General features: G+C 37.2%; 1 protein-coding gene and 1 non-coding gene across 9 annotated transcripts in view; both read right to left on the reverse strand.

The window, feature by feature from the left end:
• The window catches only part of NSD2 (nuclear receptor binding SET domain protein 2), a 107,295-nt gene that overhangs the window by 3,709 nt on the left and 77,162 nt on the right, over positions 1-26,424 (reverse strand). For 6 of the 8 annotated variants that reach the window (XM_040556035.1, XM_040556034.1, XM_040556036.1 and 3 more), the window contains 14 exons: positions 24,040-24,121; positions 22,906-23,030; positions 10,644-10,775; positions 9,452-9,575; positions 8,242-8,442; positions 7,403-7,582; positions 6,185-6,341; positions 5,156-5,361; positions 4,618-4,721; positions 4,089-4,358; positions 3,877-3,993; positions 2,163-2,304; positions 1,305-1,411; positions 12-216 (listed from right to left, as the gene is read on the reverse strand). In XM_040556035.1, coding sequence (XP_040411969.1) covers positions 12-216; positions 1,305-1,411; positions 2,163-2,304; positions 3,877-3,993; positions 4,089-4,358; positions 4,618-4,721; positions 5,156-5,361; positions 6,185-6,341; positions 7,403-7,582; positions 8,242-8,442; positions 9,452-9,575; positions 10,644-10,775; positions 22,906-23,030; positions 24,040-24,121 — 2,152 coding nt within the window. Of the gene's footprint in view, positions 1-11; positions 217-1,304; positions 1,412-2,161; positions 2,305-3,831; positions 4,014-4,088; positions 4,359-4,617; positions 4,722-5,155; positions 5,362-6,184; positions 6,342-7,402; positions 7,583-8,241; positions 8,443-9,451; positions 9,576-10,643; positions 10,776-22,905; positions 23,031-24,039; positions 24,122-26,424 lie in introns of those variants that run through there. The other 2 variants (XR_005819541.1, XM_040556040.1) reach the window with 2 other exon arrangements.
• Positions 2,446-2,576, reverse strand: LOC121070284. The gene has a single exon (XR_005819989.1).

The following is a 26,424-nucleotide window of genomic DNA, read 5'->3' on the forward strand; positions in this document are numbered from 1 at the left end:
AGGTCACTCACCAAAAGGACGTTTCACTAAACCAAGACAGGAGAGATGATAAGCTTTAGTACAAGATTTCCTGTCACACAGCACCAGTTGGCCTCCATCACCACAACGGAAACAATCATCTTCAGATTCCTTCTTCCCTTCATTTTTTGTTCTGCGTCTCCGTGTTCTCTTTTTGGTCTTTTTGCCTTTTTCTTCTGAGGCATTAGTGGAAGAATTCTAAAAGATTAAGTTGCAAATCTGTAAATGCCAGTTTTGCAAAAGAAAAATATTACACAAACAAGGAAAACTGTTGGCATCCCTGGCAGACAGTGCACACAGGCAAAAATTTGACTTGGTACAGACTTGTCCAGAGCCTCGCGGTGCCTATCCATGTTAATAAAAACCACACTAACTCTTATAAAAAGACAACTTGAAATCACCTCTTGTCCCTGTAATTTCTTCCTCTTGGTAAGCTCTTCTACTTTCTTATGACTTAAAAAAAAAAAAGTCTTCCAATTTCCAGTCTAATCTACTTATGGCTAATTTGCCTCCATTTTGTAGTTGCACTACCAAACATTTCAATATCCATTTTTTTTTCTCTTCCAGTTATGCATAATTTACACTGGAATTATTAAAACCAGCATCCACTTGCATTCTTTGAAAAACACACAGCAGAGTTTCAGGAACTGTGACTGTGTACACAATGTGGGGTATGGACTGTGTACATGTCCTTCTACTGGAGGACAGGTTTTAAGTTAACCTGACATGAATCATACACACCATTTCGTGATAGTTTTACATCTCCCCTGCCTCCCCTCATTATGTTTACATTTCAAAACTCACAATTTTTTATTCTTTAGTTCAACTTCAACTGGAAGATCTTTAATGACTTTAGCGAACGTTTTAGATTTAAACTGCAAAGTCAGAAAAACCTCACTGGCTATAGTTGGGCTATGCAGGATAGGGTTTACCCAATAAACACTCGGTTTTGTGCTACCATCTCTCCCTGAATTCACTCTAGTGCAGCACTCAAGCAACTGTGGCCAGTTTGTTCTTAGTTCCTAGTTCCTATAACCTTTCCCCTCCTTCATACTTCAGAGGTGACTGGGATTAACTAGAGGTTATTCCCCTCTGCACCCACTTATTTTTATATGCTTCTGATTCCAAAAGCTAGTGCCAGTAGCTTGCAATGTTTCTTATTCAGGACCTAAAGTGATTATCCCTTATCATAACACAAAGCTGGTCTACCTAGATATACCCTAAAAGAAAAACCAAGGCTACTAGTTTGACAAGACACTGTCAAGTTATCTTGATATATTACTTGCCTTTGGTCTGTCCCCAAGAAATCCACTGCAGTTTGGGGCACCACATTTGCAGACTGTTTTTTCATTGCCCAGACAGTCAAGGTTGTAATTGAAAGTCAGCTCCGTCCCTGAGTGAGATGAGACACACCGTTTTATTATGAAGGACAAGGTACTGAAGCCTATCAAAATTATTACAAACAAACAAAGGTTTTATTATCTGTCTTCTGGTTCTGTACTTGCCTGTCGATTTATTATCATAAGATTTTTTCCCCTTTACTGCTCACAAGCACTGACAATGATTAACTAGGCACCAGTACTGCACGATGTCTTATGCAGTTACACTTTAAAGCAAACTAGTTTGACTTTACAAAACCACATGTGCATAGTCTGCACATTATAGATACCCATATGTATATGTAGCTGTAGATATAGGTGATACAGCTATACACAGACGTGTGCATATATGTGCATGTATGCATTTCAATATTGTAAAAACAAACCAGAACATACATATTTTCAAACGTATTTTAAACACTCACTCTATCTTCAGTTGAAGAAAAGATTCAGAAATACTGTTTGAGCTCTCTAAAACAAAAACTGCTCCACTTTTTTGACGGGCAACACAAAGTGACTGCACAGATACTAACTAGGGGCTCTTTGGTGTATCGTTAGACGTAAGCAATAAAAAGCAGACATAGGATTCACTATTAAGAAACATTACAGTAAAAGGAACACCACAAAACATCTCTTCCACCTGTCCAGTTCTATACAAAAATATTTTACTGAATCAGTTAACCCACGACCTCCCACTGATTTAACGTATCCATGTAAAATGTTTAGCTTAGCGAATTAAAATAAAACCAACACGAACTGAAATACCTGCAGGAATATCACACACAGCAAAGAGGCCGACACGAGTGTCTCCATTTACTGTCCATTTTAGAGTTTCACAATTTGGTTGGCAGCTGTGATTCATAAAACGAGAATAGTTTCCTTTGGGGCCAGCATCAATAATACGGTCCTGGAGATCAAACCAGCAACAGAGTGAATGCTTTTCTCCCTCCCCTCACAAAAAAAGAATTTCCATAAATTATTTCATTAGTTACATTCAAAACAGACATGTTTTTGCTACCCAGAAACACAGAAGCAAATCAATATTACATGTTGTATTGAAAACTGTAGTGTCCCAGGTGGCCTGGAATGAGACACTCCCAAAGCAATACTCATGATCTAGCTCACCTTGTCCCAGAACCCATCTCAGCCACATGGCAGGATAAGCGTTCTTGTGAGCACTCTGCTGGTCATGTAAAATTCCCCTCACTCCAAAAAGCTTCAAAACTCAATCTCAGTCCATTTACCCTTTACTTTGCATTCAAAAAGCTGTTATGCATTTACAAGTACTGTGCTTTATGCTATTTACCAAGTCACTGCATGGCTATTTGCAGAGATTACCAGATTTCCACCAGCTTTCTTTCCCCAGATCAGCCTATTTTGAACAAAAACAAGTTCTTGGTAAACTAAAGAAGTCCTATCCCTAGACACAATTACCTTTTAAGTTCTACCTCCGCCAAACATACCAGATGCTAAGCAAATAAAATAAAACCTTGAAATATTCAGAATTTTGAAACTGATTCATTGCAGAGCTGCTTGAGAGAGCTTTGCTTATTTATGAAAAATATTGCACCATTCTATCACTGAGGCAGAACAACAGTATTTTAATTATTAAGGTTTGCTTCCAACTCATTTTTATAATGCACATGCAGAATTTTCATGACTACATGCACATACATTCAGACACCTTAACTGCATGTATGGGTCAACCTATAAACAGCACGGACATTTGTGAAAGGCAGAACCACAATGGTTATTTACTAACTACAGCAAAAGTCAAATATTCAGTTCAGATATTTAACAAGCTGACATTGTGTGCCAGCTTAGTAGAGGGGTGAGAAACTTAAGTGTTTAGAGAAACATGGTTTCATCCTTCTTAGGCTGTGCAATAACTCCTTGGTTAGAGGGCTAACAAAAACTGTAGCTGTAGAAATACAGAGTAGTACAATCTTAGACAAAAGAAAGATGATTAGGACTGCAAAAATATGAAGCCAACTCTTCTTTGCTTGGGGATACTTTCATATCTAAGGAAACAGCCTTTCATTTCTAAGGAAACAGCCTTAGAACTATATTTCACAGTACTCACAAGTGAGTTTTTTAGTTGAAGTTTTGGTAAACATATTGCTAACTAAGTCTTTCAACTACAGCATTATTTCCCAAAAACTTCACACTTTCTCCTAAAACTAGGCAGATAAATACTTTCGCTATACTTTATTTCAAGCAGCAAAGCATGAAATGTACAGACCTTAGCATATACTTTATTACATTACCTAGTAAGAGCCAATGAGATACATTATATATGTGTATATGTATATAGAATGGAGCAAGCAGGCGCAGAAGATACAATATTGTGAATATATGAAACAATGGAACATCACAGGTATGTGTTCGAACACACAGGAACATTGAGTGTTCAGAAGAAGGAAGAGAAGTCAAAGTAACATTACAACTAAACAACAGAAGGAGATGTCAAATACTCTACCTTATCGATAGTAAGCATATAGAAGTGAGTAATGTCATTTTCATGTGCATATTTGATTCTTGCCATACATTCCTCTTCATCAATTAGCTCACCAACATACTCATTCACAAACTCTCCCTGAAAGATACCAAGTACCACTGGTAAAGTATATACCAAACCCACAAAGGACATCACAAGCTACCAAATCTTTTCTAGGCAAGAATGATTCATACCTTTTTAATGTCCCTCTTTGCAACCAGACCCCACCCTTTCCCATCCGTTTTGATGATCTTTGTCTCAGGGTATTGACGTTTCGTAAAGCACTGGTTTTGGCATCGTTCTCCTGCTGGACAGACTTGTGGATGACACTCGTACATCAGCATCCGATTGAGGCACTCGGAATCAAAGCCACAAGGGTTTTCATCTGTGGGTTTGCAGTTGCACTTGGGAATCTCAGAAATGTCAGCAGTGTATATCTGTACTTTACCACAAGGTTTATTCACCTGAATAAGACATTAAAACTGTTCAAATATCACTTCAAAACTTTAAATATATTGTATGAGTTATTACAGCTGTTACTAATTTGGTTTTGCAACATTAGGTGTTCCAACAGAAACAAAATTTCATAATTACTTGGCTCTAAAGAAAGCACAGTTACCAACACATCATTATAACATCTTCTCCCCATCACACCATTCAGCTCTTACTTTCCAGAGCTAGCCTAGACCTTTGAGTACAGAGTGTATCTTCCTCAAACTCTACCTTAATATGCTTGTACGGTGGAGGTTTACGTTCACTTTCTTGGGTTTCTTTGGCTTCTCGCTGTAACTTTATTTCTCGAAATCGAGCTTCAGCTTCTTGCAAAGCTAAAAAAGATTGTTGTATCAAAAAAAAAATTAGAAAGAATCACTCCTGTCAAGTTGACCTGCTTAGTACCATGTGTGTTAGAGAAGCATGATCTACTTCCTAGCTAAAACATTAAATAGCTTCCAACCAATGCTTCTGGAGTATTAATGCTCTTAACAAATTTATCAATTCTACTGCCTGAGTTATACTCATTTGCTTTACAAAAAGCCTAAATCATCAGAAAGAATTTCAATCAAATGCTAGTTTTTTACAAATCATGATAATAATGCTTTAATTCAAAGTTAGTAATAGTGACTGCTGGTCAAAATACTAAAACAAACTTTTGTACTTCAATATTGTAAAACAAATGCACAGAAACAGTCCTGAGGCTATGTGTGAAGAAAGTAAAGCATGCATATCGCAAGATTATTTTTCTTTACTTTTAGCTATGTACCATTTTTGAAGACTTTTCCAATTCCTTTAATTCCCTGGTATCTACTCCCTCTGTCTCCCTCCATATACGGGAACACCCGTGCTTGGTGCGTCCAAAAGTAATCCTTAGAACCAAAGAAAAACACGGGAAATTCTCCAATTTCGTGCTTCATTTTCTGGATATTTGGGGGAACGTTTTTCGGATGGCAAACTTCTGCAGGCCACCATCTAGCACAGAAGTAAAAATAGAAAAGCACAGCAATTTAGTAAAGCTTTTTCAGCAAGTTTAACAAAATCACCTTGAGCAGCAGTAACTAATAATTATTTCCAAATATAGGATGAAAAAAAAAAACAAAATGCCTCGAACTGAAAACCAAACCAAAACACCCTGAAGCAAACTTTAAGTCCTCTCCTCCCCACACTCCAACTCACTGGGCAGAGGAAGAAGATTAGGCTAGAAAACAAAAGCCTGCACTCAGATCTGTAGGACTTTCGCTTTCCTGCAAGATAAGCATACACGTAAAGCTCCTCACATCTGGTTAGCAAAAGCATCTTTAACAAAGTCTGCAATCTCTGTAATTGTCAAAGATTAAGAGACAGCTGATAACAGCTATTAATGCTTTCCAGGGTAAACCCCACCCACCTCTATCTCACCCAAATCTCAATGAAGTGTAAAACCTTGACAGCTTGATTGACTTATCTGCCAGTCAGGAAGGTAGCAATTTACCCAATTACAAGTTATAAAGCTTAATTATTCGAAGAGATCTCTGAAACAAGAGGGGTTGAAGGCATCCTTAGTAGAAGCACACATCAGGAGACTCAGGAGGAGTCCTATGAAGATACTGCCATGGCAGAGAGCAACAGCAAAGCTTTAAAGTCTTAGGACTGGGGTGCTAAGCACAGGAACAGCTCCATGTAAGATGGGATCCCTCGTTCAGAGAAATGACAAGTCTGTGTGCAGCAAGGCTGGCATACAGAAGAAGCCAGCTATATGACACTTTATTAAAACACTCTACTATTATTGTAAAAGAAAATAAAATGTTCATCAGACCTGTAATTTCCTAGTTTAACCCAAATAATATCCTGGAAATGGAGTTTCTTCCCTGCCCTGCAGTCGTTGCAGTACCAGCTCCCATCTGGCATTTCAATGTTTAAACAGTCTGGGTGAAACGCTGCAGGACATGACTCGCAGCACAACAAGCTTCCTCCTTCCGAGAAAAAAAAAAAAAAAAAAAAAAAAAAGGATTGAAAAACATCAAGACAAAAAAAAAGTTTCGCATTCCAACCAGATTCAAAGCAGTGCGGTACGTATGTGGTAGGTTCAGCCAGAAAAAAATGGTTAAAACCATGCCAGTCTGCAACAAACATATCATTTAGTTGTGTACCGAAACCAAAGGATCCTGACTCATCTGAATGCCTGGCAGACTCGGGTTAGTGATACATATAAATTAACAAGCAAGCTAGTTATAAAAAAGCCAGAATAATGTACCACAAAGTAAAATTACTTTATTTTAACGATTATAATATGTTTAACATAGTTTAATATATATTAAGAATTTACTGTATGTAAAATTTGGACAACAAAAATTAAGCCTAATCAGATTTCTCTGATGTTTTTTTTCCTCGGGAGAAGAGGTGGGGAACAAGATTGTTAGTTTGTTCCATGAATTAACAAGTAGAAAGTTAGCTGCTGCTTAGCAAGCTGCTACGCTGCATGTTAATTTGTTAACAAATCAGGTAAACTCTCGTTGCCACAGTTTAATCAGCACTACGCGTTTTGTGGTTCTCAATATGAAAGAAATTTATTATACAACATAAAGGAAAACATCCTTAATTAGTGGCCCACCTGGCAACAACTACTATGGATTCAATTTGCTGTCTGCTATTAAACTGAAAGCAACTCTTAAAATATTTATGTTTTAATATTACATATTAGCGATAAAGAAACAAAAAGAGCTTCAGTACGTTGCACACAGGAAAGAACAGAGAAGGACTTCTCATTATGCGTCTCTGGCAAAGAATTAAATTAGGCTTCTGGTTGCTGGACAAAGTCCAAGTGAAAACATTCTTTAGTAAATTACATCTGCAAAAAAAAAAAGGATACTCAAAAACTTAAAGCAGCACAAGCCAACCTGAAGTTATTTCAATATCTAAGGGAGTCAAACACTTTTCTAATAACTTTGTGTAGACAGATTAGTAAAATAAAATGTAAATTGAAGAATAAAGCATTTTGCTGTTACATATACGTAATAGCTTTGCATCAGTTTACCTTTTGAACACACAAAGCACCAGCTCACATTGACATGCGCATGATGACTTTTCCCTTTCATGGCAGTGAAATGATTCGTACAAACAATGCTGTTGGAAGCGATGACTGCACATCCTGCAGCAATGCAAACGTCTCCAGCATGGTATGCAACAGGACAGCGAACACAACGCATCATCTTTCCTAGCAAAGCAGAATACTGCCATATTATTTTTGAACAAAACCCATCTCTTATTTGATCTAAAAAACTGGTATTATTACTCGAGGTAGCCTATATACACAAAAAATATACCAGTTACATTGTCAACATCTGCATATTTACATTCAGCAACAATACTGATTTAACAAAAGGTTTTTAAAGAACATTATACTGAGTTTAAAGCACTACACTATTTAAACGTGAAGGCTTTAGCTGTGAACAACAAAGTAGACAAGCTTTCCTCAGTCATGCAGCTTTGTCTACAAATGTTGCCCCAAGCTAAAAATACACATGGAATCACATCTTCACGTTCAGCAAGCCTTGCTGCAATATGCATTTGCAGATCTTGCCCTAGCTCTGCGTGCCCTGTCTCTCACTGACTATCATATATGCATTTCATTCTCTCTTGAGAAGAAAACATGCCTAGCCATAGATAATTTAAAACTAGTTTAAAATGAACATAAGGTAAATACTAACGTTGACCACAATTATGCAATTATTATTTTAAAAAAATCTGAATCAATCAATGCTACACGTATGCCTGAAATTGCAGCTTGGAGCAACTACGTGAACAAATTCCTTACCTTAACAGACCGTAAACAGACTTAATTTATCAGGCATTAAAATGTAAAAATGAAACTACCTTTTGAAATTCGTGGATGGGAGGGGTTACTAACATGACAACTTAGGCAGCTGTGGAGAGGACATCGAAAACCCCTGTTCTCAAACACAGTTAGATGGAATTTTTTCACACAGGCTTCATGGTAGAATTTTCCACAGTGAGAGACGACACAGCGTTTCAGATCTGCCTTTCTCTCTTTACACACAAAACAGGTATGAACACCTAGTGGCAAAAGTAATAAAAATAATGTAACTAATTTTTCATCCAAACCTGTGAACCTGTGTATTTAATTTTTTTTTTTGACACATGTAGGGGAGGTGTTGTGTTTTCTTTTAAAATCAAAGCAAATCCTATTATTGGATACAGCAATTTATTTGCTTTAACTCTTCAGTATTAAATACTGATCTGTTTAGATACAGAAAAAATAAAATCAAACAAAGCAAAAAAATAAAGTTACAATGCAAACCCACTGCAGTTAAAGTGTACACAACACCCAAAGCCTCACTGATCTGTTTTTATGTTCTTATTCATAAGCGTCAGTACACCAGGACAACTGATTTTTTTGTTAAAGCAATGAAATTGGATGATTGGTTGCCTGTGATCCTGTAAAATTTGAAGCAGGTCCACCAACCAAGGACAAATATCCCCCAATCTCTCTGGACTGCTTGGATCAACCTTATTTTGAAGCAGTCTTTTTCCAGCAAGGCTCACCACATGTTCTGAACTGAGCTTATGAGCAAGAACACAAACGTTTTATGTAATATTTTTGATTAAAAACTTCCAAGCAGTTATTGTAGGATTAAAAGCAAATGAAATTAATAGCAATAAGGTAGTATTTTAATAGGAAAAGCAAGAGATCGATATAGACAAAGAACTGATAAAGGACTTAAAATGTTTCACTTGCTGCTTTTTACTAGGATTTCTTAGGTCTTTGTGACAGACATTAATTCTACTCTGTAATAGTACTCAGCAAAGAATCTGCAGTTATGAAGGCAGTGGAATTCAGAGCAAATCAGCCAAGTTGCAAGAAAGTTCTCACTGAAAACAGAGTGAGCTTCCTAAAACATGGCAAAGTTACAACAGTACTAATGAATTCCCACCCTGTCAGGCACCAAAGGATAAGTATAGCTTCTTCACAGATACATACTCTGTCCAGGATGATTTCCTGTAAAAATGTATGAGAAAACTACAACTTTTTTTTTCTTTTATTAATAGAAAGGGACAAACTTGCCTGATGTACATTCACTACAAATGAATTTTCCTGCAGGTCTTCCAGAGAGCCCAAGGCAGCTTACATGAAAAGCTCGATAGCAAAGTCCTTCACACAGTAGGAGATCACCTGTTTTTTCACACAGCTTTTACAACACAAAGGCATTGAATGTTAAAGAAAAGTTCATATGTGGAAAAAACTGTTTTCTTTATTCCTTTTCATATACTGCTCCTCAAAAATCTCTTTTCCCATTGTTGAAATCAAATTTAACAAGTGAAAGACAATTCTACAAGCATCATCACATGCCCTTGCTTCCAGTTGAAACAATTAATTGTCATTAAACTGCTAGAAACATCACTCACAGAAATATGGTTGATAAGTAAATACAATCTGACAGAAAAAAGGAAAAGAAAAAAGCTTTAAGAAAATTTTCCCTGCGCACACTGATACACCTGAGTAGTGTTAAAAAGCATCCTTATTTTCCTTTTCTTTAGCAAAAAAGAAATTAATCTAGGAGGCACAATGAAACTTCTATGCCCAGGCTGTTAGCAATGACACATGCATAACTAAAAATGAACTCGACAATAATGCTGGCAGAATTTAAGCAATTAGCCAACAATTAAAGATAGATATAACCTCATCATCACTATGTCCAAGAAGAAATAGAAATATAACTGCTTGCCCAGTCTCCTGGAAACAAATATACTCTGCCCAGAGGTATTGTGTTATCCTTTCGTAATCTAAGAACAGTGTTAGAATAGTTTCAGGAAGGGTTCTGCTTTCAATATACAGGCATTCCGCCTCATGCAGTGCTCCCTCAGAAGTGCAGAACCAACTGTGTTTTATTTCCTTCGCTTTATGAACAGATAAGCAAGCAGCTCTTCCCAATCATTTAACTAGTTACCCGACAACATTCATGCACTTACTCTGAGGTAAAAAAAATTATGCTTATTTTACAGACCTGGAAACTAAAACAGAAAGGCTAAATCACTTATTTGAGATCAAGGAAAAAGAAATTAGGGATCATGAAAAAAGAAATTAGGAATGAAAAATTCCATTTACTGATGTGGGGAACCTGCTCACTAATATCTCCTACGTGAGACATGCACAATAAACCTGTTTCTGGCCTAATATTGTCATTTTCACCTTTAAAAAGACCTGTTCTAGGAAACCTCAGAAATCATAGCTCCCTGCCCCAGCTAACATCTCTCACCTGACACACATATTCTTTTTTTGTTCCCGCTCCTCGCTCAGATTTTTTGGATGATATAGACACTTCAGTCTGAGTTTCATCAGCACTTTCATAGGGAGACTCTGAGCGCTCATCTCCTTGGCCATCGGAGATCTGAAGATTAAACATACGTGTTAGAGAAAGCAGGCACGTATGGTGCAGTTTGTTCAGAATATCAACTGAAGGAAGTAGCAGACGGCAATTCAGGCTAACAGACTGAGGCACATTCTTTTGGGTTTATTTCCCCACCTTTAAAGAAACAGTTTGATTAAAACCAGAGTATGTATTTGTGCAAGTCTCTGTGATAACAACCATTTTCACAAATTCAACAGCTGCTAAAGCAAAACACCAAGACTTTGTAATATGGCATTTTATTTATACTCAGCTCTATAATCTAGTTAGTCAGAAGCACCCAGCCAGGAACACGGGGACATTCTCAGATCCCTTGATTAAAGTCTGAATATGTGCTTTAAGAGAAAGTAACACCTCATTTCAGAAACTTGGTAAAACTTTAAGCTGCATATGAAAGTCTCCTACCCAAATATTCTCCTAGAAAGTGGGAACAATATGTAGAAGAAGAAAAAAAAAGTTTGTAGAATGTTATAACTAACAATGAATTCAAAATACTACAAAAGATGACTCTGTTATGGGTAAATCTTATATAAAAAATCTAGATGTGTTAGAGGATTTTTTTAAATATCCATAATTTACTTTAAGGAAAAGAAAGTAATACTTAGGAGAAAATACAGGGCATTTTTCAGTTCAATAGAATTTAGGGCTGGAATGCACAAATGAGTGCATTTGTCTTATCTCTTGTTACAGCATAAAATGCAGAATTTCAAATTGCTGCCCCCAGACTGAACTCAAAGAACTGTTTGGCTAAGTACATTCTCTAGGAGAGCATCCCAATTTGCATTGCAAAACAAACCTGCCACCTCTCTTGAAGCTTATTCTAATGGCTATTCACACATACCATCAAAAATACGGCCTCATGCCCCTTTTGAGTTGTCTAACTGCAAATCACAGCTGATGATGCTTTCTCAAGGTGTTTCACCTACATTAAAAGTCCTTTGGAACCAGATTTTTTCCTCCTGTGGAAGCAAGCTGCAATTAAGCCCGTTTCAATCCTATTTGGATTGAAGACCACATTTAGCCAGAATGAGGTCTAAATATCTCACTACGGAATTTTTTCCAGCTTCAAGAGGATTTTAGTGGGTTTTCTCTAAACCTTATCTGTACTTTACAAAGGCTGTTGAAAAATCAGGCATGAGAACACCACAAGCCTCCCAAGTACTATATTCAAAGCAAATCAACATCCTGCTCCTCTTCACTAATTCTGTTCCCCTTGGCTAAGGCTCTCCCCGAGCCTTTTCAACACAGCACTGAAACTCACTGTAAATTGCCAGAGTGCTCAAGAGATCATTTTGCCAATAGCTGTTTGTCAGAACACAGACAACCTTTATATGAAGAATTTGCTTTCTGCTTTCAGACGTACGATCTTACATTTATCTACAGTAAAGCACATTTGATTAAAACCTGTCCTGCTCACCAAGTAATGGAGACAGCTACATGCAACCTCCCCATAAGCCAACCTCCACATCATGTGCAAATTTATTAGAAGTGATTTATTTTGAAATCAGAGATAAAAATGTAAAGATGTATCAGGCCTAATATTAGTCTTTATAAAATCCCTTTAGAAATGCAGGCTTTGAGTGATTATTTCTCACCATTGCTTCCAGCTAACTTGCATTCCTGCATTTAACATTTGCTCTCTTTGACTTTGTATAAGAATATTTCATAAATTGGATCATATTGACTTTTTTTTTCCAGATTACTTGCGATGATTTAAATGCATTTTCTCTGTGCAACAACTGGATTGATCTTGAGATTCTGCCAGAGAGTTTTAGAAGTGGTATCCTTCAGTGAGTTAAAAGAAACTGCACGTAAAATCATTGCTTTGTTCAGATACTGGGAAATCTCTGTCCTCTGGAAAGAGAGTGGAAATAACAAACTGCAAATGCAGCTGCACCCTGAGCAGCCAGTTTTTGCTGGGAAGCGGCAGATTAAGAAAGGTAGTACTGGAGTTAAGCAAAAAAACAAAAATGTTTTCCCTTAGGGTTTCAGTGAAGTTACACAACACGCTTATTTCTGTTTAAACTATTCCCCCAGAAATGCTAATTAGCATAAGCCATGCACTGCTGTAACTCTAAGGAAAGGTAATCCTGTTGACAGATGACAGCCTTTCAGAAACCCCTCAGATATGGGGCACAAAATCACACACATGTACAAACCTTAGGTTGAAACCATTTTCCTACAAACCTGAAATGTTACTGCCTTCCTTAGAGTTAATGCAATAGCCCTTCATTTACATTAAACGGCTCCTGAGACAAAGCAGCACTGGCAAGAATTAAACACTACATCCCAAACATAGCCACAAAACCCAATTTCTAGCAGCATGTTTAAGACAAAACTTGGCAGTTTACAGCAGCCTATAGATTAATGCCGGATTTCAAGCCTGAATACTGACATGCCTAGCATGAAGCAGATACCTTTAGTCATATACAGCAACCAAGCTGAGAGTGTCTTGCGAGATGAGTGTGATCTGCCCTTTGTGACTGCCCGGAGCCCCCCCACGTTAAAAACAAGATGCTCTACCAAGCGCCAGCTCTGCACTAAGCAGGGATACCTGCTCATGGGCTGCTGCAGTGCCTAAGAATCAATACATGCATAAGCTCAGCACCAGACTTTTATTGCCTCGTGCAGGCTGCTGCTACAGAGCAAATCGCTGCCTGGCTGCCGCCGCTACCAAAGGTTTATCGCCTCCAACAGTCACGTTACATGTAACTCATGCAAAGCTACCATCATCACCACCTGAGGGTTTATACCAGCTCATTTTAGGGAGCTCACGCAGGGGGGGCTAACAGATTCCCCCATACAATTGTAAGAAAGGGGAGCATTTCTTGAGGATAATTCAGAGTTTGAACTCATGCGCTTCATCTCACAGAAGGACAAACACTTTCTACCGGCCACCTCCCTGTGTAAATAACCCCTATTCTACACAGCCCTCTTTTGGGTCAGCTCCCTCTGTGGTGAGAGCCAGAATTCAACAGCTCAGCTCCCTCAGGAAAAGCAGAGGGAGACAGCAGTGAAGTGAAATGCCTGCCCGTCCCCCTCAGGCCTGCGTGGAAGGGGTTGAGGCAATCTTGGCCGAAAATGTTTGTCGGAGAGGACTTACGGCCCGGTGGCATGCAGGGCACGGGAGGCCTGGGAAGGTCACGCCTGCGCCCTCCGCAAGCCGCAGCGGCAGGGCCAGGCCTCAGACCCACCTGGGGAACAGCCCGGTCTCACAACACAAATACCTGCAGGTTACAAACACCAAGGAAAGGTGATTTACAAGACGACTGCCGCAAATCAGCGCCTAAAGTAAAACACAGCCACCTCTAAAATTAAACATTAACGCTCCTGTGGTTTGTTAGCATGGCTAGCGCGTCACTGAATGAAGGGTCTGATGGGACGTATGCAAGCGCCCAAGTCACAGCATTGTTCTGCAACAACCAGAACAGCTTTTGGGGTCTTTTTTTTTCAAAAACTGTTACTTTACTAACTTCAATCTTCCTTGTGATCATGCCAGAGCTTGTCTTGTTCTTATTTTTGTAACACAATCTCCTCAGCAAAGCAAATTGTATGTAATTACCTCTTCTGATATTTAGGCCAAGGTTCAAAGGAACCCACACTTCGATTAGTGGCAAAAGCTGTTAATTAGTAATTTATAGCCATTGCTGGTTGCTATTTTGGTCTTTTACATTCTGAGGAATTTCTTATTTCTCACAAAGGCAAAGTACAACTTTTAAGAAAGAGCAAATTTAGGGGAAAAAAGGAGTTTTTCTCTTCGGCTGTATAGCGACTGACAAGTTTCGGCAATGAAATCACACCCAAACTCTATAATCACCTGCATTTTTTATTAGCAATTAAAGATGTTGCAACACGGAAGACACGGTCCTTCTGCTGCAGTTAGTATCAGCACAAGCACCGGCAAACCTTACACATCACACAGGCTCCCCTTACCATCGCCTTCAATTATTAAATCTCTCAATTATTTTTAGAGTAGCTCCCGTTAGAGGCTTTCACTGGCTGAACGCGGAGCAACCGGTTGGCATTTCAGAACTCAAATCCATGTCTTTCTACTGGAAACCGTGCATCTGTGAGCAGAGGGGAGAGGAAGGGATAAAACTGGCCTGAAAACCTGGCCTGACCGAAAGCATGAGGAGCCCTGCTTCCTTTCACCGTCGGATTCTCAAGGCTCTCTCCCCTCTCCCGTGTACATCAGTTGTTATTCACTGCTCACACGTGTAAGACTCAAAGAGAACACGTAACAACATGTGACTATTCTTATTTCCCCCCCCCTTTTTTTTTTAACACAAGTTTTCTACAGCTTTGTTCTTGGAAAAAAAAATGTTACTGAGTAGATGGGAAAGAATTTTTGGCATCTCTGTAAATTCTTTTGGTTTCGTATTGTATTTTTGCATAACAGTTATTACATAACGGGCAATTGTTTAACTGCTAAACAGCAGGATGAGATTTTCTATCACTTCCTGAGCTACTCTGCCCCAACGTTTGTGCAAAAGGGATATTCAATGTGCACAGAGATGCGAGGACAGTCTGTGGAATAATGTCATTTCCTTCTCAAGATTATGTTGAGTAAGAATTTGGATTTGATGGAGGCTGTTGGGCCCACTAAGAAAGGAAGAATAAATGTGTGGGGATTCACATTTAAAATAAGACACTAAAGGAAAAAAAATGGAAATAAATTGAGTCAGCTATGTGCATTTTGTGATTTTATGTTTATATTCTTATTTTTTTCATTGAATCTGTCTAAAAAGTTTTGTGGGGAGGGGACAGAAAGAGGATTTGACAGAAGCATCCTGGAAAAATCACTTTTCAAATGTTTTTCTTACTATGAGACCTTCCTCAGTTGCAAGACTGAGTTAACAAGTTTCAGTTAAGCACAGAGCTCACTGCACCATCAATTAAATCAGTCAAAGGTGAAGGGATAACCATTAATGTACAGAAACATCTTTCACTCTCACATCATTCAGTATGCCTAAATGTTGAGTTCAACCCTACAACAACAATTTCTTAAATATGTTTGCAACCAGGTACCTGATTCCAGCTTCAGCTACACACTATAACAGAAATGTGAGCCAATTCCTCATCTTTCTGGCATTTCTTTTTTTTTTTTTTAATTTAGATGCAAGTTGGTATGAGCGTACGCTCAGCTTGCATATTTCTAGGATCATGGGGATGAACTCTGCAAGTGGCATCATTAGTTCCACATCTGGATAGTTGAAATTTCACTTAATTTAATTTAAAGAAAATCCAAATTGGTACTGACATATATCAGTATGACTGGCTGCCAACTGAGAATGTGATACAAGAAAGGATAGTCTGGAATTTAAGGAGTCAAATGACTCTGTGTTTCAAAGAAATGGGTGAGGATGAAGTGAAATATTTATGTGGACATTTTCTTCATCCACTCAAGTGTTTTTTTTCTATTTCAAATTTTCTACTTCATTCACAATTTTCCACTTCATTTCAGACAGCTCTAAAATCATGTAGCAAATACCAGTGCCAGCAAAACCATTACATTGCAATTTCAAGGAAAAAGATGTTCAGAAGTTCTAGATTTGAAAATAAATGGCTGTATTCATCCAATCTGCAGCCCAAGAATTAAAAACAAAAAACAAAAAACAAACACAACATTGCCAGATGCAACACAAAATGCAATCGTTCTGCTTTTTAAGCCTGATCCTCAATCAGCTGTTGACCTGGCCATTAAATGTGGTTGTTTTTTTTTGTTGTTTGTTTTTTTTTAAAGTTTGGGATTAAGTCTTCATTTTTAAAAGCTGATATGCAAAACAGTCTTTGCTGATTCATGTTATCCTGGGGGTGGGACGGGGGTGTAGGTGGTGACTTTTTTTCTTCCCTATAAGTACCTCCTGCTCTAAAGGACTAGAACATCAATATTTGTTGAGGCCAAAACATATGCCCCACGAAGCAGAAGAGTTTCAAACACTATTCACTGTGTGTTAGCAATTGCAAAATGAAAAAGTTCAAGTACTCTTCAGTGCTTATGGGCTTCACTATGAATTCTCCTCTCCTGTAGCCAATTAAGACAAGCTTTCCCTGCCCAGTGTATGAAGGTTCAAAATGAATTCGGAAATTTAACGTGAGAAAGTTGCTAGCATTTACGCATCCATGATGCACAAACAGGAATGGGCTCCAAGAGTCACCACTCTACCAGCTGCAAACCCTTTCAGATTTTTCTACCTACCAAAGTGCAATTTCATTAAAATGTACATATTCTTCCTCAGAACACTTTATCAACTCATTCAGTCTTACAAAAACACTTCTTGTATTACTCACGTGTGCTTGTTTAACAGCATGTGAGTATTAAGAATACAAATTGCGGTCTTAGGGTTTTAGTCATATTCAAGACAATGTTGCTCTTCTGTCATGTTGTGCTTAAACAGTCAGAAAATCAAGTAAAGGGCAAATTTTTCCAGAGCCAGAAAAGTTAACCCTCCCGCTTCCCTTTGTTTTACTCAAGCATCTCTCGTTTTATAAGCCTCGCTGTAGAACATAAAATGCAAACAAAATCCACAATGTACACTTATTTTAAAGCTAGGGGTACATAAAATGAAACTAGAGCATGGTAGAAAATTCTGCTTTCTTGTTTGGTAAGCAAGTCACCTCTGCAGCAGGATCAGCAGGATCCGTAACAGAAAGGCCCCAAAACAAAAAGTAACCTACCACTCCTTCAGAGTTGTCTTAAGCTACTCAGCTGGCTTAAGTGGCGTCCTCTCTCAGGTCATCCACTATCTTTAGCAGATATTTTTATTAAAAAAGATATTTTATCTTTTTATAAGCATTTTAGAAGCATGTTTCCATGACTTCTGAATGCTGTTGGCTATTAAGTTCCACTACGTTTGAATCTAAGGACACTGCTACAAGCTCAGACTTCCTGAAATGACTTCAGGGTCAGTGATTTCCATACCACAGACATCCAGGAGGAAGTGGTCTGGTCTGGCTAAGAGCTTCCTATAGAAAGATTGGAGTAGGAATGTTCTGATAAGCAAACTCTTTAGTCTTTCCACAGGGAAACACCAACTGCATTTTCTTCTTCTTAACAAAGGCTAATGACTGGGATTTTTGTTGTTTGTTTAATCTAAGCACAACTTCTATAAAAATAAGTCAATAAGCAACATACAGGTAGATCAGACTGTATTCAAAAGACAATCTATTGTGCACCCACACGGAGACAGAAAAACTGACAGAGCCAATTGAGTTACAGTTAACATTTCCTTTATTTCAGTATAAGAATTCCTGAACTGAAGAATGGTATTTTGGCCCATACTGCTAGACTAGATAAATTCTTTAAGTATGCGGTGCCACAAGTGTACACAGTACTATAAGAGCAAAAAGACGGCCTGGGACAAGGTTCATTTTTATTATTAGCAGTAGTTAGACGTTTCAGATAAGGATATTATGCATTTCTGAATTTGCCTGGAAAGTTAATTAAAACTCTGAGAACATTTTAAAACATTATAAAATTGCCTACAGATACTCATGATACTTTGGTATGGGACGTGGAATAAAAACCTACATTAGATAAACATTCAGTAAACAGATTCTCTGCACTCTGAAGCCTAGGTAATACACAAGATGAGAATAATTACATAAGAAACTTAATTTTCTACACAAAATGTGCTGCCAAAGAACAAGATTCAAGCCTAGAACTTTTTTTCCATGTGAAAGTGGAACCATCGTAACAAAACTGTATGACCTGGTGGGCAATGCAAGTCATTTCAACTGTTAGAGGCTTTAGCGTGAAAGAAGTCCAATTACTTGCAGCGTTCCACAAAAATGAACCCCTGTCAGCTTATTGGTGCTTTGAAACAGGAAAAAGAAAAACTATAGGCATATAGAAACAAACAGAAAACAACTGTCTGCTAAGTCACAGAGGATTCAAAGTGACATTAAATATTAAATTATTCTTAAATCTTGTTTTGAAGAGAAAATTATCTTCGAAGGAAGCTAAAATAAAATGCTAGAAGCACACTGATTTTTATTTTTTTTTAACAACCTGCGAGGTTATCTTCAACTATTTTTTTCTTTAGGGCAGTAGTTTCTTTAAAATAATGTGAATTCCTTTCTTCCTTCCTGTTCTTAGAAACTCAAAGGCGGTTATTTTTACCTTTAGTAAGCACGCCTAGAATATTTCAGTTGTATACTGTAGGACAACTAGACTCCAGGGCTGAAAAATGGAGCTGACGTACTGTTTTGGTCGCAAGTTGTACGTGTCTCATGACTGCCTTCTTCATCAAATAGCTTACCTTTTAAGATTTGTATGTGTTCTCTCCATTGTGTATACATACTAGTACCCATAAAAAACACAGAAAAATCTGCCTCAAATTGATAATAAAAAAATATATCGTTTAATATGCACAAAAATAGCACAACTTAAGGCTACTGTCTTGCATTATTAGGTGTTGGAAATGTAAGAAGTTGTAGCTATAACCAGCAATTGAGCTTGCTTCGACACTGGATATTACGGAAAGTGGAAGGAATTCCCTCTAGGGAATATAAGGAACTTATGTTAAAAACACCACCTTCAAAATCTTTCACGGGCTTCTTTAAACTGCCATCTGCTGGTCAGCTCATACTTCATGAGGCTATGATGAATGACAGACTAGCTAAGAATTTAGAGTATTACATGTTCTTTATTTTATCCTCTCGTAAAAATATTACAATTCTTTGACAAAGTTCAGAAGTAGTATCTAGGCCCTGCAGGATGCTATGACACTTATCTGCTGTCAACAAATCCATCCAATTTAATGAAGCCAGCCAATAACCACAAAAATTGATTGAAAAGCTAAAGCAGATATGTCTCATGCAAACACACAAAGTGTGCTAATAATCCAGCCGCAATGGTAATGCAAAGCCTTTTTTATTTATTAAAAAATACTGGTTACACTCTACTAGCACCTACCACATTACTGGGGAGGGGAAGGAGAAAGTAAAAGTAAAACAAGAATACACCACCTGCATCTCTTCTCACAAGTATCGTGTTTTGGATGGTTATACCAAGTCTTATATCAGCAGTACAGAACTACTCTGAACTTTTGCAGACTTGGAAGTGTTGAGTATATACACCAGGCCCCACCAGTTGCTCATTAAGAACTGGATTTTAAGCAAAATCATATTTCACATAAAATACTGGAGGAAATCACTACTGATGCCAAGTGCCTAGAAGTAAAATTAAGTATTTTGTTTCAAGGTATGCAGGTATGAAATTTATTCATTATGTATAAATACCAAATAAAAAATAAGGTATTGCTAAATTTTGCCCAGTGACTTACAAAAAAACTCTACTGATTCTTCTCCATCCATCTTAACACAATTAAAAACCCAATTTTCTGAAAGGAGTGAATGTCTACCTTTTACTCTTTGATATGTCAAGTCTATAAATGTTTGTCTGTTCTTAAGGCAGAAGTCTACCCCCTCCTTCTCTTTCCCTTTTTAATTAGACACCCAAGCAACTCATTGATTGCAAATTTGGCCTCTATTCATATTCATTTTGTAATATTTCAAGTAAACACCATTTAAAAAATACCTCCAATAACAACAAAAAACTTCCGAAATCTTTAAAAAACATGTCAGGTAACATGATCTTTCAAACAAGGAAAAACTGAGCACACTCTTTCCTAGTGAACATACCTTTCCTAGACTTCAGTTGCAATGGAGTGACATTTAAAAGGTGTGCAACTAGCAACAGTCCTTGACAAATAACAGTCATATGCAGGTTCCCTTCTGGAACCAGCTGTCCACAAGTAGTGTGGGGGAAAAAAGGAAAAAAAGAAAAAAAAAGAATGAAATAAAGAGAAAAAACAGCCAGGATCCACTTAATATTGCTTGTGAAGGTGTATGTGCTTGTGGAATATGCAGTATTTTTTTTCACCTTTGTTATAAGATCATTTAAGTCAACATTTATAGTATAATAGTGAACACAGAAATATAAAAGTTAGTCAGCAAATGTATTTAATATTGAGAAGAATTACATCCTATTCAGTTAGCTGAGCAAGGCTTTCAGCATTGCATGATTGTGTTTATGTTTTAAACTCTTGCCCTTATCACTCTGAAGAAGGTTTCTCTCTGGATGAATACTCTCAGGGCACACACAAATTAAGCCATTTAGAAAAGTGCTAAATAACAATACAAAAGGGAAAAAGGTTTTTAAAGCCACCCACAAAATTCAAGGTTTAGAGCTTTCCTTGTTCAGTAGAATAGATCAACAGTAACTTCAGAAACACATGCCTGTCATTTCTGTTTTATTTAAAGGCAAAATATACCTAATATCGTAGGAAAGAAACTGGGTCTAATCCTTAGCTGGTACAAGTTCAGGTCAGTGTAGCTTTAAACCATCTAAGGATCCAACCCATCTATTCCCCGTCCTACCCAGTATCCCCCAAATCCACCGCCCAAATCTCTACTGTTTGACAGGGTACATTTCTGTTATGTTGACTGTGATTGTTTTGAAACATTTTAAACCTTTGAGAACAATTAATTCCCTTTCTGATTTGTATATCTGTCTTACGAGCAGTGTAAGATGTTAATTTTTTCTCACATCTTTTGCTGTTTAGCAGTAGCTAAGTAAATTAAGAGCTAAGTTTTAAAATTTTCATAGAATCATAGAATCATCTTAGCCTATACAACCATATCCATTTTTACATGTGAACTGTTAAGATACAACCCAAAACCCCACAAAAATTAACCTTTTATAGGGAAAGATTTCTGGAGACTTCATTTTTTTATAACACAATATCTAGAAATAGGAGAATCTTTCTCCTGAGATTACAGTATTTAGAGATGCATATTTAGAATCAAAAAGATTGTATTTTCCTTAAATGGGTCTGGCTGAATAGATGGTCCCAAACACAAACAGCTTAGACAGCAAGTGCTGGTACAAAAATCAAAATGGCAGAAACTGGTAAGCCAGTTTGGGAGTCTCTTGGTTGAGAGAACAAAATGAGAACAAGCATTACTTTACTTGACCGCTGCCCTGGACATTTTTTCCTGTGGGACTTTTGTTGTTTGTTTTATTAGGGTATAGGAGGGAGAATTTGGGGATTTTTTTTTTTTTGATAGAATTTTTCAAGTTACAGTAAGATATACAGCCATTAACATGCAATCTTCCCCCACCCCCAAAGGTAAACCATTTACTGAACATAGTCTAGATATTTTAACTGCATTCATTATAGCGTATAAGCGCCTCATGCTTTTGTTAGGGGAGATGAAAGAGTCTCTACGATAGCTGGAAGCCCTACTCCCTCATTAGCAGGCAAGTATTTTCTCCACAACTTCTGCAATACAAACTGCTTGAAGCTGTTTGTCCATGGATATTTTCCTAAATCCTACCAACTACATTTCTGAACCCACCTGCGAAACAGCATGCATACTTCACCCTCATGCTGCCATTCTTTGGCTGATTTGTTTTAATAGTGTAGATGACTTGGGGAATGGTTTTAATGGATTGTATGAATACACTTCTGGTACATACATTTCATTTATTGTATGTCAGTTGAAAAGAATTACAGTTCCAAATATGCAGAGCTAAGACTATGATTAGTAAGTATCAAAAAGATACATCCTTCACTGCCTGCTTAACTCTACTGGCGATGAAGCTATTTGCATCACAGAGAAATAGCACTTAAACAGCCTGAAAACTAATTTGAGCTTAAAGGGGCTCTGCTCAGAAAACTGTCCAGTTCTAGATCAAACAGAGGATTAGGAAACTTGCTTCAATATAAAAGCTATGGCAACATGACAATATTGAGTTACATAATGTAACTAATGTAGTACACTTACATAAAGTCTGTAGAAGAAAATACAGAACACAACGGCATTTTACTTTGCCTCTAATAGGAGGTTACAATTCTAAAACTTTGTTGGTAAATACATTAAAAACCACAATAATATCTCGACGTCCCCAAATCAGACGTTCTTGTTACAATAAATGAATTTGCAATGCACACATTAACAGGTTTCACAGAGGCCAGAACTGTAACTTGTCTAGAGCACCAACGTTAGAGAATTCGCCTTTGCTTTTTTGTTTTTAAACAAAAAGATTCACACCTGAAAATTTCTGTAATTAAATGGCTGTGTGCAAACACCACTTTTTTTTTACCTCATTCTCAGTTAAGGAAGCTGAAGGAGATGAACTCTTGCTAAAAGCAAGAGTTGAAGATTCTGCTGCTGAAGCCCGATTTCGCTTCTTCAGAGGTTTACATGCATCAGACAGATTTTTCGTTGCTGTAAAATAATTTTGGTTTACAAAGTGAAGTTTGGAACTTTAAAACGTTATCTCCCTGAAGCCATTTAAAATATTCCTTCAAGTAAAGGAAGGAATGATTTAGGTAGGTCTTCTGGGAACCTACGTAAGGCTGAGAGAACAAGAAGTTTCTGAAACCACGTGTTTTGTCTTGACTTTAAAAATAAAGTTTTCTATTAAGCAAATATGTAGTACAAATGGCTAGAAATGTTTTCCCCAAGTTATTTTACTCATTTCTATTAAAATCAAAACACCTTGTGACTTATCACCTCTTTAAAGCAGAGGTTACAGTTACACCCTCAGATAAACTCTAGAAGGCCTATGTGATCCCATCTCAATGAGTATCACTAATACTTTGCCAAGAGAAAGGTTACATACAGGGACCAGGTACCAGACATTATCTATGGCATGTCACCGCTTCTACATTGCGCAGAACTTTCTGAAGCTTACTCATCTTTGGCATTTCATTATAAAACCTAGAGACATGCTCTTACAGCAGTTATCTTAAACTTGAACATCATTAATAAGACTGACTTTCGGATTTTGGTCCAAGGTGATTTAGAATTCCCTCTCATGTGCCACACTGCCTCCCATCAAGCATCATTTACAAGGTCTAAAACCACATAGTAACTGATTACATTGATGGTCACTGCACTTGTTTTATTGGGCAGATGAAGAATGACAAATTGGAGCAGTAGCATTTGTATCACTGCTTTCCAAGATCACAGGACAACAGCTTTAATTTGGTGCCATCAAATGGTGAACTTGTGAACTGCTGCTCTAAATCAGCAATACACAATTTCAATCAAGTATAATGTTGCAATATGGTGGTAGTGAAGGAAGAGGGCACAATCCCCCCCCCCAACTGTGGCATAGTGGCTGTAATTTGTTACTGCGTCAGCAAATTTAAGCGGCTGCCTCAGACAACCTGTTTATTTTAAAATTATTTAATTGAAAAGGTTACATTAAAACTTATTCTGACCACATTACCTGACTGGTTCTTTTGTGAAGAGGAGGTTTCTGTGACCTTAGTAGAGTTTGTTTTTGCTGTTTTGTCATTGCTTGTCTCCCTCTGTCACAAAAAAAAATATGAAAAAATAAAAAAACTCCTAATTTATGAGTGGTTGGACAAAACTGGCAATTACTTCTGGATTTATGTTATTAAAAAGAAAGTGTCTTTACAAATATCTGAATGGTGTATTTAAGCTAGCCCCATTTAAGTGATTTTTTTAAAGCTCATCTACAGCACAGGGTACAAACCCATAAACAAATGAGAAAAATTAAAGAACAAGATATTCCAGCATCCCACTTATCCATCCCAAACTCAGCATATCAAAAAGGGGAGCTCTATATGAAAATAAAACATGTAAATGACCCTTACTATTCTTTGTCTATACTGGTCAAATTAAAACCTTTAATTATTAAAGGTAAACTGCAGAAGTAGTATATAAATTTGAGAATAAATGCAGAATTTTAAGTCTCAGAGGCTTGCTTTCAACTCCACAACTTATAGCAGTGCCATTTTTAAAATTACTATGGTTAAGATTGTTCCAGCATTTCCAAAATATAAACACTATTTTCAAGGGATCATATAGAGTGCATAAAGTCACTCCAGACTGAGAATTTATCATTAAATGTAATAAAAGGCCAAAAACTAGGGAAATTTTGTCAACACTGTGTCAAAATTAGACACTATTCCTTACACATGATGCCACTGTTTTTTTCTTTGTATATTACAAATTCATTCAAATAGTACGTCCCTAAAACTGTAGCCAAGTGTTTAACCCTGCCAAATGCTCAGATGACCAGTAAGAAAAAATTCTAAAGAATTAGATACTTTTTCATATTCTTTGTCTGACAATTTTATAAAAGATGTCCAGGTGAACACTTTGAAAGCCAAAGACTGGTTTCCTTTGTAAAAACAAATATGAATGGATACTGTACCACAGATGTGCTACAATGCACTTCTACTGTTGTCTAAGCCACCCTACCACTGATGCTGCTGTGTAAAATGAATGAAAATGTACAGTACAGTTCACTCAATTTAAAACAGGCTTTACAGAACTCCCATTGTGTTAATGTGCATTTTATATACGTCATGAAAGCACCACTGAACTAAAGATTTTTTTCAGAACTTTCATATACCTATTATGACTTTGTGCAACAACATTCAGATTTCATACGTAAGAGCTGAGGACAAAAAGGATAGGATAACGCACAACTCTCATGCAAGAAGTGTTTGTGAAAAATCACCAAAGTTTCACCTGTCCAAAGCAATTCTAACATAAGCCTTCAAGCAAACTGGGACTAGAGGAAGGAAGGTGTATAGTTAGTGTTTGCTTTTTTGAATCGCTGTGTGGACATTTTTGCTGTTGTTCACTACATTTTTACTAGCAGCACATATGGCTAGAAGTACCCACAGCTGGTGGGGGCAGGTAAAAGACTAAGAGGTTATCTATTAAAAACTGGGAAGGCAGCAATTCTATGATAACTGACCCATCTGTGGACAGAAGCACAAAAAACACTGCCATATGCATCTAGTTTCCGAATTGCATAGTTTTTATACATACCAGACTCCTTGTAACTAATTCTGATAAACTGACCAGACAAAGGACATCACTTTTTAAACGTATGTAACAAATTACTAAGTCAGCTTGATCAGTTATATGCATCTTATGAGAATCACTTATCTCAATCATTTATTTTTTTCCTGTTAATTGTCACACCTGCATCATGGTATCGAAAGATACCCAAAGCTCCCCTTCATGAACTATACTGCAACCACCTTTCATTCTACTTCTGATTAATCTGTGCTAATTGTTGCAAACGAATTCAGGTCAGACAGTAAAGAAGGAACTTTGGTGACAGTCAAAACAGGGACTTCGTACCAGGAATTAACTGCAATAAATAAACTTAAATATTTCCCTGTATCTAGTGCATTATAGTCAATTCAAATCAATTAGACAAGTTTAAAAAGGGTACAAAAATTTATCCTAGAATATAAAATGGATACTCGATGACTGACCTTTTAGAGCAAAAAGTGCAAAAAACACTTTTGGTTCTTCTCTCTGCAAAGGTAATAAAACTTCTCTAAGAATTATCCTTATTCCTTACTAATAAACTAAATAAGCCTGGCTATCTGAAATTCTAAATATTTTTTATATTGAACATAAAAAAAATTGTCTGGATATCCACCATATCAACAGAAGCAACTAAAAGAACAGTCTATCAAACAAACTGACATCTATAAACGTGACCTCCAGAATTGATTTAAAAAATCTACCACCTTCCTTATACTAGCTTGCTTTATTTAACCAATGTGCTATTGAGTCCTGAGGCGAGGTTTGCAATACTCACACTACGGTATGGTGCTCT

Source organism: Cygnus olor, chromosome 4 (genome assembly GCF_009769625.2).
Source record: "Cygnus olor isolate bCygOlo1 chromosome 4, bCygOlo1.pri.v2, whole genome shotgun sequence".
NCBI lineage: Eukaryota > Metazoa > Chordata > Aves > Anseriformes > Anatidae > Cygnus > Cygnus olor.